This window comes from Artibeus jamaicensis, unplaced genomic scaffold (genome assembly GCF_021234435.1).
Source record: "Artibeus jamaicensis isolate MK-2021 breed Jamaican fruit bat unplaced genomic scaffold, CSHL_Jam_final contig_452, whole genome shotgun sequence".
Classification (NCBI taxonomy): domain Eukaryota; kingdom Metazoa; phylum Chordata; class Mammalia; order Chiroptera; family Phyllostomidae; genus Artibeus; species Artibeus jamaicensis.
Genome location: NW_026521837.1, coordinates 15,874,739 through 15,886,955, shown reverse-complemented (window position 1 = coordinate 15,886,955; position 12,217 = coordinate 15,874,739). Strand labels below are relative to the sequence as shown.

The 12,217-nt window shown below is 39.5% G+C and overlaps 1 protein-coding gene across 1 annotated transcript in view; it reads right to left on the bottom strand.

Annotated features, from left to right (window-relative positions):
- Positions 1 to 6,292: 6,292 nt before the first annotated feature.
- The window catches only part of METAP1 (methionyl aminopeptidase 1), an 80,466-nt gene continuing 74,541 nt past the window's right edge, over positions 6,293 to 12,217 (bottom strand). The window contains exon 11 of the mRNA XM_037141646.2: positions 6,293 to 10,955. Within this exon, the coding sequence (XP_036997541.2) occupies positions 10,792 to 10,955 (164 nt within the window). The 3' untranslated portion in view covers positions 6,293 to 10,791. The remainder of the gene's footprint in view (positions 10,956 to 12,217) is intronic.

The window sequence follows — 12,217 nt, the reverse complement described above, 5'->3', positions numbered from 1 at the left end:
TTTTTTCAGTCACTGTGTGTGTAATCTGTGTTATTTTGTGCTTAATCTGTGTTGTATTTGAAACTCTCATTCATTAATTTTAATACCATACAGCAGTGTTCAGTTATATGAGCTAATATCCAGCTTCATGAGAATTCATCTCTTCTCCAGGTGGTGGTATAAAGTTGTTTCCAACTGTGTCTGTATCACTAACAACACTGTGGCGAGACATTCCTCTACATTATGCTCATTGTGTTAGGTGCTTAAGATAAGTGCATTTTAAATTTACTAGAAATTGACAATATTTCATCATGACTTTGGTTTACATTTCTCTTAATTACTAAAGGCATTCATTATATTGGCCATTTATATTTTCTGTTAAGTATCTGTTCATATCCTTTGCCCATTTTTCTATTGGATTATGTCTGTATTTGAGTACAGTCATCCCTTGCTATATAGTGGTTCACTTTATTGCAGTGCCACTGTATTGTGGGTTATATATATATATATATATATATATATATATATATATACATTTTGTATCATGGAGTTTTTGCTATATCACAGGATTTTGCAGTATATAGGTATTTGTATAATATTTATGATTTTAAGTATTTTCCCTGAAAAATTGAAACAATATAAAAATGTGAAAATGTTAATTCAAACATATTAAAAGAGTATTAAATCGAGATAAAATACAGTATGTATTTCATCAGCGGATGAATACCATACTGTACATAATGGAAATGCAGTATGCCACTACCGCTTGCTCAAGTTTGCAATTGTGACATTGTAAACAGCACACTGTTGGCTGATGGAATGGAAGGCGACCAACCACAGCACTGTATCCTGGGTGCTGATTGGCTCAGTGACCGTAGCATTGGTCTGTTTGCTCTTCCGCACTGTGCCCATATGTTCAACATCTCTCCTTGCCCACTTCACATCCATGTCTGATCACTGTGCGTAGTGTTGCTCTGTGGTGTTGTGTTTTTGTGAAATGTTTGTAAAAGTTTGAATTTATTTCAGGCCCTACGATGCCACCCAAATGTTCTGCGCTTTCTAAGGCTTCTAGCAGTGAACCCAAGCACCAGAGGAATATGCTTACCATCAAAGAAAAGGTGGAACTTCTTGACATGTTAAAGGAAGTCAAAAGCTGTGTGGCTGTAGGCCTCCATTACGGGATTAATGAATCTACTGTTTGCTATGTAAAGAAAGATGAGAAGGACATTAGGTCTACAGCAACAATGACTTTTAACAAGACTGCAAAGAGGGTGATCACTTACCGCAATAAGGCCATTGTGAGGATGGAGTCTGCACTGGCCCTGTGGATAAATGACTGCAGGGAGAAGAATATCTCCCCGCATACCAACACCATCTGGATGAAGGCCAAGAAACTTTGTGATAGTTTGGGAAAGCACAGACATTCACGACAGTGACGAGGATGAAGATGAGGACAACGCCGCAGAAACAGGACCATGGAGTGCTTCTCCCACGGAGAAGCATGCAACTCCACTCAGTGTCAGCAAGGGCTGGTTTGGCAAAATTCAGAAACACTCTGGACTCAAGAGCATTTCTCTGCATGGAGAAGCTGCCTCTGCGGATAAAAGGCAGCGCCAGCAACTCTCCATAACTATGTTCATCACTTGGATGAAGAGATCAGTTATGACCACGCCTTTAGCAGAAATAGAAGTTGTAGCCCAGGGCGAAGATACTGCACCATCTAATGAAGCGCCTGATGAAGTGGTACCTTCAGAAGAGTTGTGATGCTCTTCTTGGTCATGCAGTACATTCATCTCATCATCATCACCTTCATCGCCATCAGTACTGCACAGCTACATAATTCCTGATCTTCATCAGGGGTGGGTACCCATATAGAATTTTATATGTTGTTAAAATTACATAGGTTTAAGAGTGTATAAAGTGTTTTAAGAGCATATGAAGTGTTTATAAGAATGTGGGAAAGGTTAATAAGAGAGTGGAAAATGTTTATAGGAGTGTGGGAAGGGTTATAAAGCTTTAAAATATATATATATATAAATAATAAAATATAATGCTGCTACTTCGTGGATTTCCACCTATCACGGGAGTCTCTGGACTGTAACTCCTGCAATAGGTGAGGGATCACTGTAATTTGTAGGAATTCTTTATTTTAGTTGCCAATCTTTTGTCAGTTTTATATTTTAATATATTTTTTATTTATATTTTTTTGTTATTATAATGATCAGTCTTTTCCTGGTTCTGTTAAGTAACACTTAAGGTTATTATTTTATCTTGAGCAGTATAAAGAAGCAAACAAAAATGACTGACATATTCTTACCACCCAGGTAATCCGATGTCATAAAAATAAACACATGAAAGCAATATATCCAAGAGTTAGAAAAATCAAATATTAGAGGTCATATGAGAAAAACTACAGTCTTTTCTCCCCCAAAACCAGGTGACCACTGTTAATTCTGCACAATTCCAGAAGTTTCTATGCATGTAATAGCATTTCTACATATCCTTTAAAATTACACAGAAAAACAGTATATTCTGTGCCCTCTTGTTTGTCCACCTGATAGAGTATGTTAGACTGTTTTTGTATCACTGCATCAGATAGGCCATACAGACATCCTTTGGTTATATTGAAACCAGGTACTTTTTAAAAATACTTTGATTGATCTGGCTTAAATGCTCTCAAAAGGGTGTGTTTCTGAGAGAGTAAAATAAGTTGGTTGGAAAGAGAAAAAGTGGAAGCATGGTCATGGTTCTCCTTTGTAAATCACTGGTGCATCCAAGGGCTAGGCAGTGCAAGCTACCTTCTCTTATTTAACCTAAAGCCCTGGGGACACAGTACAGGCCCAAGTGGCCCTGAACTGTGATCCTGGGGAGCTCAAACAAAGGGGGAATTAAAATTACCTTCTACCCCAGCAAAAGGAAATGTGCTTTTAATCTGGTTTGGATTAGCCCAGCCTGCCAGGAACAGGGTGAGTTACTGCCTTGGACAAATGCAGTAACAAAATGGGCTTGTAGGGTAGTATTGGTGAAAGCTAATAATCCTTTAAAACGTTTTTCTTCCTGTTTTTTTTTTTTTTATATACTATAAGGATTCATGGGTCATGGGAACATAGAATAAAGTATCCTTTATTAAGAGCCTTTTAATACATTATTTTTAGTGACATCTAGAATGTTATGTATATTGCTGAACCAGTTTTTGGAGAAAAGTGTATATAAATCATAGGATTAAAAAACATTCTCTATATGCATGTGTAATCCTTGTTATCCAAAATTAGGATTCTACTACCTTAGAAGTATTGTTGGAAATTTTTTGAAAATATCTTTAAATTGCTATCTTAGACAAAAGACATAATTTTAACACATACATAACTTCTGTATATTTCATGAAAACTAGTAAAATGTATTTTTTTAAGTTAAGGCTCTAAAATTTTACAATGTTAAGAATTTTAAGCAGCTTCATTTTTATTTTTTGATAAATTTTCACATAACTAACATTTTTCAAATTTCTGCATTTCCACTTTCAGCATGTTGAATTATTCTGCTTTCTACTTAACCCACTTATTGATGTTCACTGGAGACAATTTGTCCACATACAGGCATGTGTGATTTGGAGCAAGTTCTATATTACATGCACAGGAAATCAACAACAAAGTAGAATGAATGAGTAGTCTGCGGCCATACCACCCTGAATGCACCCGATCTCCTCTGATCTCTGAAGCAGAATGTGCAGCATGATGATATTTTGTGGAATGGAGGTGAGGAAAAAAACTACATTATGTCCAAAACTGTCATGAGGAGCCAATTAATGTGTGTAAAACTCAATAAATAAAAACATACACATAATGCTTACTTTCATGTATCCATTTGGAATGCAAATTATATGTAACTCAAAATGTTTTGATGAATTGGGGAAGGGGGACATATTTTCCATGCACAGAATGCTCCAGAACAATCTCTGCTTGGCCGCCAATCTGCAAAGACCAAAAGTAACTGGGCCTGCAGTCATCTCGTTGACCTGGGAAAAAGACCAACTTTGGACTCAGACAGTTTTGTTTCAATTAACATGTAAGATCAGATTCCCTGTCAGCAAATATTTTCAGAGAAAAGTATACCTCAAACATATTTGGAAAACATTTTATTAAGTATATTTCAAGTTATTTTGATAATAAATCCATAGAACTATTCCAAGGATATTACGTCTTTAGAGAAACCACCACGAAATGAACAGGCATATGCAAAGTCCTCCACTATACCCATTTCTTTTGGTGGAACTTTCCTTTTCGGGAACAAAGCAGATGAGATGGGAATTTTAAGCAGATTGATATTTATCAGACAGGACGCCACAACAGAATTTGCTGAGATGAGGTAAATACACATATGTTCCTTTGGAGAAAGAAGTGCTGGTGCACCATAGAACTACCTCCAGTTTAGACGTGGACTAAAATGCCAAAAATAATAAACTTAAGGTAAAACAGTGGAAATCTGGATTAAAAATATCTGTTGATCTCTTTCTCAAAATAACATTTTAATCCTATCTATCTATCCTTGGCTATTGTGTCTCCTCAGAATCACCTAGAGCTCATATTTACTGGTAAGGTTTCAAAAATTCTAGCCTGAATTTTCTGTTGACCTCTCATACAACTACTAAAATAAAGCAAATCTGCTGTATACTCACACTATATATAGAAGAAAAGCTTGCTAAATTGTGGTTTCGCCCACGCAAAGGAGATCAGGTATGGTGACTTGCCCTCCCATTACTGGAAAGGGGACCTGGCCCTGAGTGCATCTGCCTTGGGCCAGCTGGTCGTGTGTGGGTTCTTGACTTTGTGCAGGAAAGATTTCGCACCCAAGTCCTGGTGATTTTTAGAGTACATTTACTAAAGCTGGGGACAGTGAAACAAGGAAGGGCTTAGGATACCGGAAGCAACAGGAGAGGCAGAGCCTCAGCAGGGCTGTCTTGGCTTTCTAGAGCCAAGATAAGTGAGCCTTGACGGGGCTGCTTCAGTTCACTAAGTTGGAGAAAAGGGGGCCTTGGGTCAGGGTCAGGGGGTTATGGTGGGACGAGGTGCTGCTGCCCATTGCTCCCTGAGTGCAAGTCTCTGGGGCCCTGAGTTTAGGAGATGCACACCTGTGAGGGAAGAGAGGGAATGGAAAAGGTGCTGGAATGCTCCTGGGAAAAGCCCTGTGCTGGGTCCTTTGTCTTGAGGCTTTTAAAGGCTGGGGAGTTCAGCAGAGGTCTCAGGGAGGATCTCAGTCAAGTGTCAGCTTTAAGCTGATGTCCCAAAATGAGATCTAGTCTTACCCTCATCTCTCCTTGGGTGTGGTTGGCAAATGGCACTAATTGGATTTCTGCTATCTCCCAGAGTAGGGTGATTTAAGCTATTTACCCTCTAGTTTAGGGAAGATAGGATTTAGTAGATGGCTGCAAACTGCTTGTTTAATTATCTGTTTCCTGATTCCACTAGTCCTGGCTGCAGCTATTGCCAGGCCTGGGGCTCACTGAGGCCACCTATTGCTTGTTTGAGAGGATTTAGGAAGTTGTGAAGCATGAGCCAACCCAGACTAGCCATTCTTACTGAAAAGCTGTTCTGTTGAGTGGGCCCATAAATTGGGTGGGGCAGTCTCTGGTAATCTCCAAGAGGGGTGTAACGGTGTTAGCCAAATTGATGGATTTTCAGGTAGGGCACCAGCCCGTTGGCCCCCTGAGGGTAGGGCCCAGAAGAGACAATGGCCTTTGCTAGCCTTGATGCCAGCCACCTCCGGTTCTCCCCATATGCCACTCATGCCCCTCAAGCCACCACCCTGGCGCTGGAGTCCAGACGTAGTGAGTCCAAGCACATGATTCTGTGTTGGCTCTGTAAGAGGGAGTACTTGAAGCTCCAGAAGTTTCTTCCACTGACTCAATCCCTGCTGGTTTTTGCAGCCAGTTGTGGGGACTTCTTCATGGCACTGAAATCCTGGGCAGGGGGACCTGGTGTGGGGCTGCAACTCCTGGATCCCGAGATATCCCTCCCTCCTGAATTTTTATCCACATGTGGGTGAGGGATCAGCCTGTTCTGTGTCTGTGCCCCTCCTACCAGTCTAGATGGGTAAATATTTCCGTAGTGTCTGACTTCCATTTAACTCAATTTCTGACAGTTCTGAGCATTGGTTGTTCTATAGTTTAGTTGTAATTTTGACGTGGTTGTGCAGAGAGATGAACCCTGTCTGCCTATGCCACCATCTTGACCAGAAGTTCAAATAATTCTTAAACCAATGCTCTGCACACCCTCAGTGACGTATATTCCAAGAATAAAAAATTAAATAAAGCAGCACATATTTTGCACTTAGTAACTTTATTGTTGGTAGTGACTTTCATGTAGTAATTCTGAAATAATTTTACATCTTATAGAATCAACCACATTTTAAATATGGGTGTTGTTCAAAACCAAAGTTCTCACCATCAGAGAAGGAAGATACAGAGAGGGAACAGGCATACAGTGAGGAAGACAGATGAGTGTTGGATTTGAAATGAAAGTCCCTGAAGGATCTCATGATGTGGAAACAATGCATTTTCTGGCTCTGTTCTGAACCTGAAACGGCCCAGAAACAATGGCACCCTAGTAGCACCCAGCTCTGGATTTCCAAATACCATTCCCCCCCCAAAGAAAGGTGTTTTTCTTGAAGAAAATAACCAATTTTACCAGCCTGGGGTAGGCAAAGTGAATGATAAATGTAGAGTATCTTGCTAGAGCAAAAAGCAAGAAAATGCTCCAAGACTGATAGGCACGGGTCAAAATAACCCATGAATAAGCTGAAAGGTGTTCTTGCTGACCAAATTTGGAACAATTACAGTAATTTAAATAGAACGTTTAAAAACAATCAATGAACCCACATTGATGGGTAGAGGGAGGAATAAATGTGCTTCTTTGTAAAGACTGCTCGCTAATAATGTCTAGATGAAATGCTAGATTTAGAAAGTACCAATTTGCAGCAACCAATGTAATAAAATAATGGACTCTGGCAAGGATTGACCAATGAACACTAAAACCACTGAGTGAACAGGATGGCCAAATGGTTTCCCAGTATCTCCTCCCAGATTATTTCTGAAAACAGAAAGATCTGACAGAAACCAAGTAATAAACTTATACTGGCAATAATGTGACAGTGACATGTGCCTCCTGATCAGATGTGAAGCAATGAATGGGTCACACCACATGCCGTTATGGTGTCTCCTGCCAAAATCTTTAATCCGAAGGCACTCATGAGGCACCGTCAGAGGAAACAGAATTCTACAAGCTTAACTGGCTTGCTTTTCCAAGTGTAAATTTCATATAAAAATTTTTTAAAAGGTGGAAGAACTGCTCTAAAGTAAAGGAGACTACAGATACATGGCAACTCAATGCTATAGCTTTGGATCCTGGATTTAAAAAGAAAAAGAAAAGCTTTTAAAGATCAAGTGACATTATAGTGGATCATAATACATAAAATACTTTAGACCAGCTATTTTCAAGCAGTGTTTTTAAACATGCAATGCTTGAGTATGTAGTTATAGGCACTGTCTTCTTTTCCCTTAGACTGTCAAATTTAAAAAATGACAACAGCCAACACAACAATAACTGTCTGGTGTAAATGAAACAAAATCATACTTTTTAAAAATCAGATCAGCAAAAAATATATTTTCTGGGAATTCCGCAGAATTTTAGTAATTAGTTCATGTGTGCTATAAGATGAAAAAGGTTGAAAAAAATCACTGTTTAGACAATTCCATATCAATTTTAAATTCCTTGGGTGTGATAACTATTATAATTATGCAGGACATGTGCTTATGTTTTAAGAAAGACATGTTGTAACAGCAGTGGGTAAAGTATGATGCCACTTCTTTTAAGTGAAAAGTGTGCTTACAGAGAGAGATTACCGCAAAACAACAATTGATCAATATAAGAATATATGATTATTTCATGGTAATACACTTTCAACTTTTCTGTAAACTTAAAATGTTCAAAATGAAAAATTGGAAGAAAAAAATAGCCTAGTGACACCGTGAGGGTACAGGCGTTAGCGAAGTGGAGCATCCTGCTCTCAATTTTAACCAAACCCAATGAAAAACCAGAAGTGATTACAGAACAAGTTAAGGAATCAAATTAAGATGGTAAACAAATTCCTAAATCTCCTCTTCCTATTAACTTAGACAAGTGGGTGGCAAGTGGTATAAAGGTGTTGGTAAATGGGCTCTAACAAACCTTAATCCTTTTTATCACAAAAACATAAAATGAATTAAAAGCCTAAAATGTTTCCCTTCTAAAGGGGCATGGAGGACTGGCAGGAAAAAGAATATTTTAAAAGTTAATACAATAATAAAAAGTTAACACATTGGCTTATTTTGAGAAGTTTGTCAGAATGATGAAACTAGATGTTTTCTTACTTAATCTAATAAACATCTACAGTTATATATAGACAATTAGAATAGATCCCATATTGTTTTAAATCTCCCAACCCGAGAAAAGCATCATCACCAGTAAGGTGTTTTAATAACAACAACAGCAAAAAACCTATCCCACCAAGACTTTTCTCCTGGCACTGCTTCTTTTTAAAAAAAATATTTTATTTATTTATTTCAGAGAGAAGGGAAGGAAGGGAGAAAGAGAGGGAGATGTCAATGTGCTATAGGTACACTGATCAGTTGTCTCTTGCACACCCCCAAGTGGGGACCTGGCCCACAACCCAGGCATGTGCCCTGGACTGGGAATCAAACCAGCAACCTTTTGGTTCGCAGCCCAGCTCTCAATACACTGAGCTACACCAGCCAGGGCCTGGAGCTTCTCATGTAATGAAAGACAAAAAATCAGCCCACACTTAATTCCACTATCAGCACATAAAATCCTCCCCTAAATTGCGGCATTCTCTGTCTTAATAGCTTTAAAAAAAAAAAGATTTTATCTATTTATTTTTAGAGAGAGAAGAAGGGAGGGATAAAGAGAGAGAAATATCAATGTGTGGCTACCTCTCATGGGGACCTGGCCTGCAACCCAGGCGTGTGCCCTGACTGGGAACAGAACTAGCAACCTTTTGGTTTGCAGTCCGCACTCAATCCATTGAGCTATACCAGCCACTGTCTTAATAGCTCTTAAAACAAAATAAAAAATTTAAAAGAATATGATTGCATCTCAAATGCTGCTGGTAGGCTATGCTGAACCAAACACAGTGCTAGAATTTTTATATGGCCAATAAAATTGAAAAAGTGTCTTTATTCAAATAGTCGTGAGTGTTACATTATGAAATCAGCCGCCCCATTCCCACCATTTCCCTCTGAAATGCCAAACAAATGCAGCAAAGTTAATGACCACATGGCAGGATAGTCACTCAAACTTTTTAATCTCCCTTTACACATTATATTAATATTCATATTGCAAGGCATTCCATTCACAAATATTACAGTTTGATAAAAAACTTCACACATATATCCCCGAAAATCTATACCAGATTCGGTCATTTGACTAAACATTAAAATAATAAAATGAAAACATTATTGTAATTCTTTTAAAGCAGTAAGGTCTGAGGCACTCTGGGAAAGATGTTTTCGTACAAGTATAACATGTCAGTGGTATCAAGTTATCTTACAATAAAGTCACCTGAATCCTGGTAATCAAGTACACTCTAAGGACAATGACTTTGATCTGATATGCCTTCACTGGATACAGTGGCATTTGGACTGAACTACTAAAAGGAACATAGACACTGGGCAGCTGAGGTCATTTCTAATGAGGCTCCCAGCGACGTAAAGGTGAAGTGTGTTTTCAGCACTCCAAGGACAGCTGCATCCCTACTGCAAGGAAACAGTCCGATCTTCAAAGAGTTTCTTTCTCATCACAACCAGGTTTACTAAATGTTAGAATCTAACATCTCACCTGACTTACTCTGCTCACTGCTGGAGAAATTTCAGAACTGGCTTTCCCGATCAGCCTCCACAGTGCAACCTCCACCCTCCTCTGATGTCTCCAAGGTGTGCCCTTGAAATAAAATAGACAGTGGAACAAAGGGAACTTTGTTCCCCCATTTTGACCAAATAGAGGTCTGAAATAGCAATATATTACAAAATCTTCACACTCTGCAACAGCCACTACCATTTGGCGCGTGGCTATTTTTGCCACAAACTAGATTTCAAAAAACCTAATAACGTTTTTCCAGAGTGAATTTTGCCACATCCATTCACGGACACAGAGTCTGAGTGCTTCCTTCCACAAAACTACATGGGTAAATAATTAGCATGGGAGAGGCCAATTCCCAGTTAAGAATTAAATCACTGCAAACTGTGGGTCCATTTATGACAGCTTATGACCCTATTGGAGCAGAATCGACACAAACCCCAGGTCATATAGTGTTCAGTAATTACATATATGAATTTAAAATGTACAGATACATATTTCCTATATAGTAAAAAAAAATCTCGGGCAACGTGTGTTGCTGAAGTTTCAAGGATTCTCACCTTCCACATTCATCTATCTGGAAAGCAGCGGCTCCTGATGGCCTGGCTGTGGCAGTGATAAAAGCAACTAGAAGCAGGTTCAAGCAAAAGTGCTCAAAAAGCAAATGAGAACACAAGGGTGCAGAGAGTTGGGGAAGGCGGACAGGGAACACTGAAAGGAGTTGAAAAATGCTTCCTTTATTCTTCTTGGCTTTTCCAGACCCAAGACAAGTTCTTGAGGACACATGTCAAATGCCATAGTACTTCCTTATCTCTAGTCAAAACAAAACACGTAAAAAATTTCCTCTTCCATTCTGTACTTTCAATAAAAAGCCAGAAGGTATTACTGAGATGTGCCGGCTTGGGAGAAATTAAAACTGGGACATGAAGTGAGGCCGCTCGCTGTCCAGCCTCCGGGTCAGGATTTCACAGCCAGTGTCCGTGACCAGCAGGGTGTGCTCAAACTGAGCAGACCGCTTCCCATCTCTCGTCACCGCGGTCCAACCGTCTGGCCAGGTTTCATCCTGCCATCCACCTTAAACAAACAGAAACAATTTCTTTATTCCATCACTTAGTTTTCTTTTTTTTTAAAGATTTTATTTATTTATCTTTAGAGGGGAAGGGAAGGAGAGAGGGAGAGAAATATCAATGTATGGTTGCCTTTCGTGTGTCCCCTGCTGGGAACCGGCCTGCAACCCAGGCATGTGCCCCGACCGGGAATCAAACTGTGATACTCTGGTTCGAAGGCCCACGCTCAATCCACTGAGCTACACCAGGCAGGTACTAGTTTTCTAAATAAGCTCTAGGTAAGTGTATCTGTGCATCCTATGTCACTAGATATCACAGAAAGCCAATTAGAAAATTCACTATTAAGATTTCTATTTACACTTCAAGTAAGTTTTAGCTAAAGCCTTTGATGATACTTAAAATTTACATCAGATGTGTTTTAACTTGACATGTTTTATACTTCCCAAATATCAAATCAAGACAATATTTCCAAAATAAAGGCACTGGGTTGGGGTTTGATTTTAGAAAGTATATTAACACCACTCATCACGGACATACAAGAAAAAAAATGAATGAATGAATTCAGCTCTTTCCCGGTCTAACTCTGGCATCCTACTAAACTATAACCAGCATTAATATAGATTACCTCACTTAATGCTTATTACCGCAGTCCTCGGGAGCTGGCAAGATACAAACTGTAATTTCCATTTTACAGAAACAAAGGCAGCCTCTCAAATGATCTCCACTGCTCCCTTCTGCCACATGAGTGTGGGCTGGACTTAGAGACTCACTTCTGAGGAAGAGAATCTGGTAGAAGCAACAGGATGTTTCTCCCAAGATTAAGTTATAAAAAAAAGACTGGAAGGATCCAAAGAGAGGTATATCCTTTCCTACACAGCCCTGGACACACTACCTACTGCTACTGCCTCACTTTGCATCCCCTACTCCCAACAAAGAACTGGGAGAAAAGAAAGGTGAAGGCTTCGTGAAGCAAACCCAAGTTCTCACTGACACCTCAGTGAGGAGCACTAATTGTAACTCTGAGTCTGTCATCAGTGCCACATGCCTATCACAAGGAAAAACCACAGTGAGGTCATAAAACTGCCAGCGCTAAGTGTGTGCACGCACTGTGCTTTCTCCCCAAGAGCTGCACGACACCACCCGATGACTAGTGTCGACCCTGAAGAAGCAGAACACAGCTCAGGACGTTGGAGTCCAACAAAATCCGCCACGTAACTTGCTAAATGACTATAGGCAAGTTTCGTAACCTCTTTAAAAATCAGTTTGCTC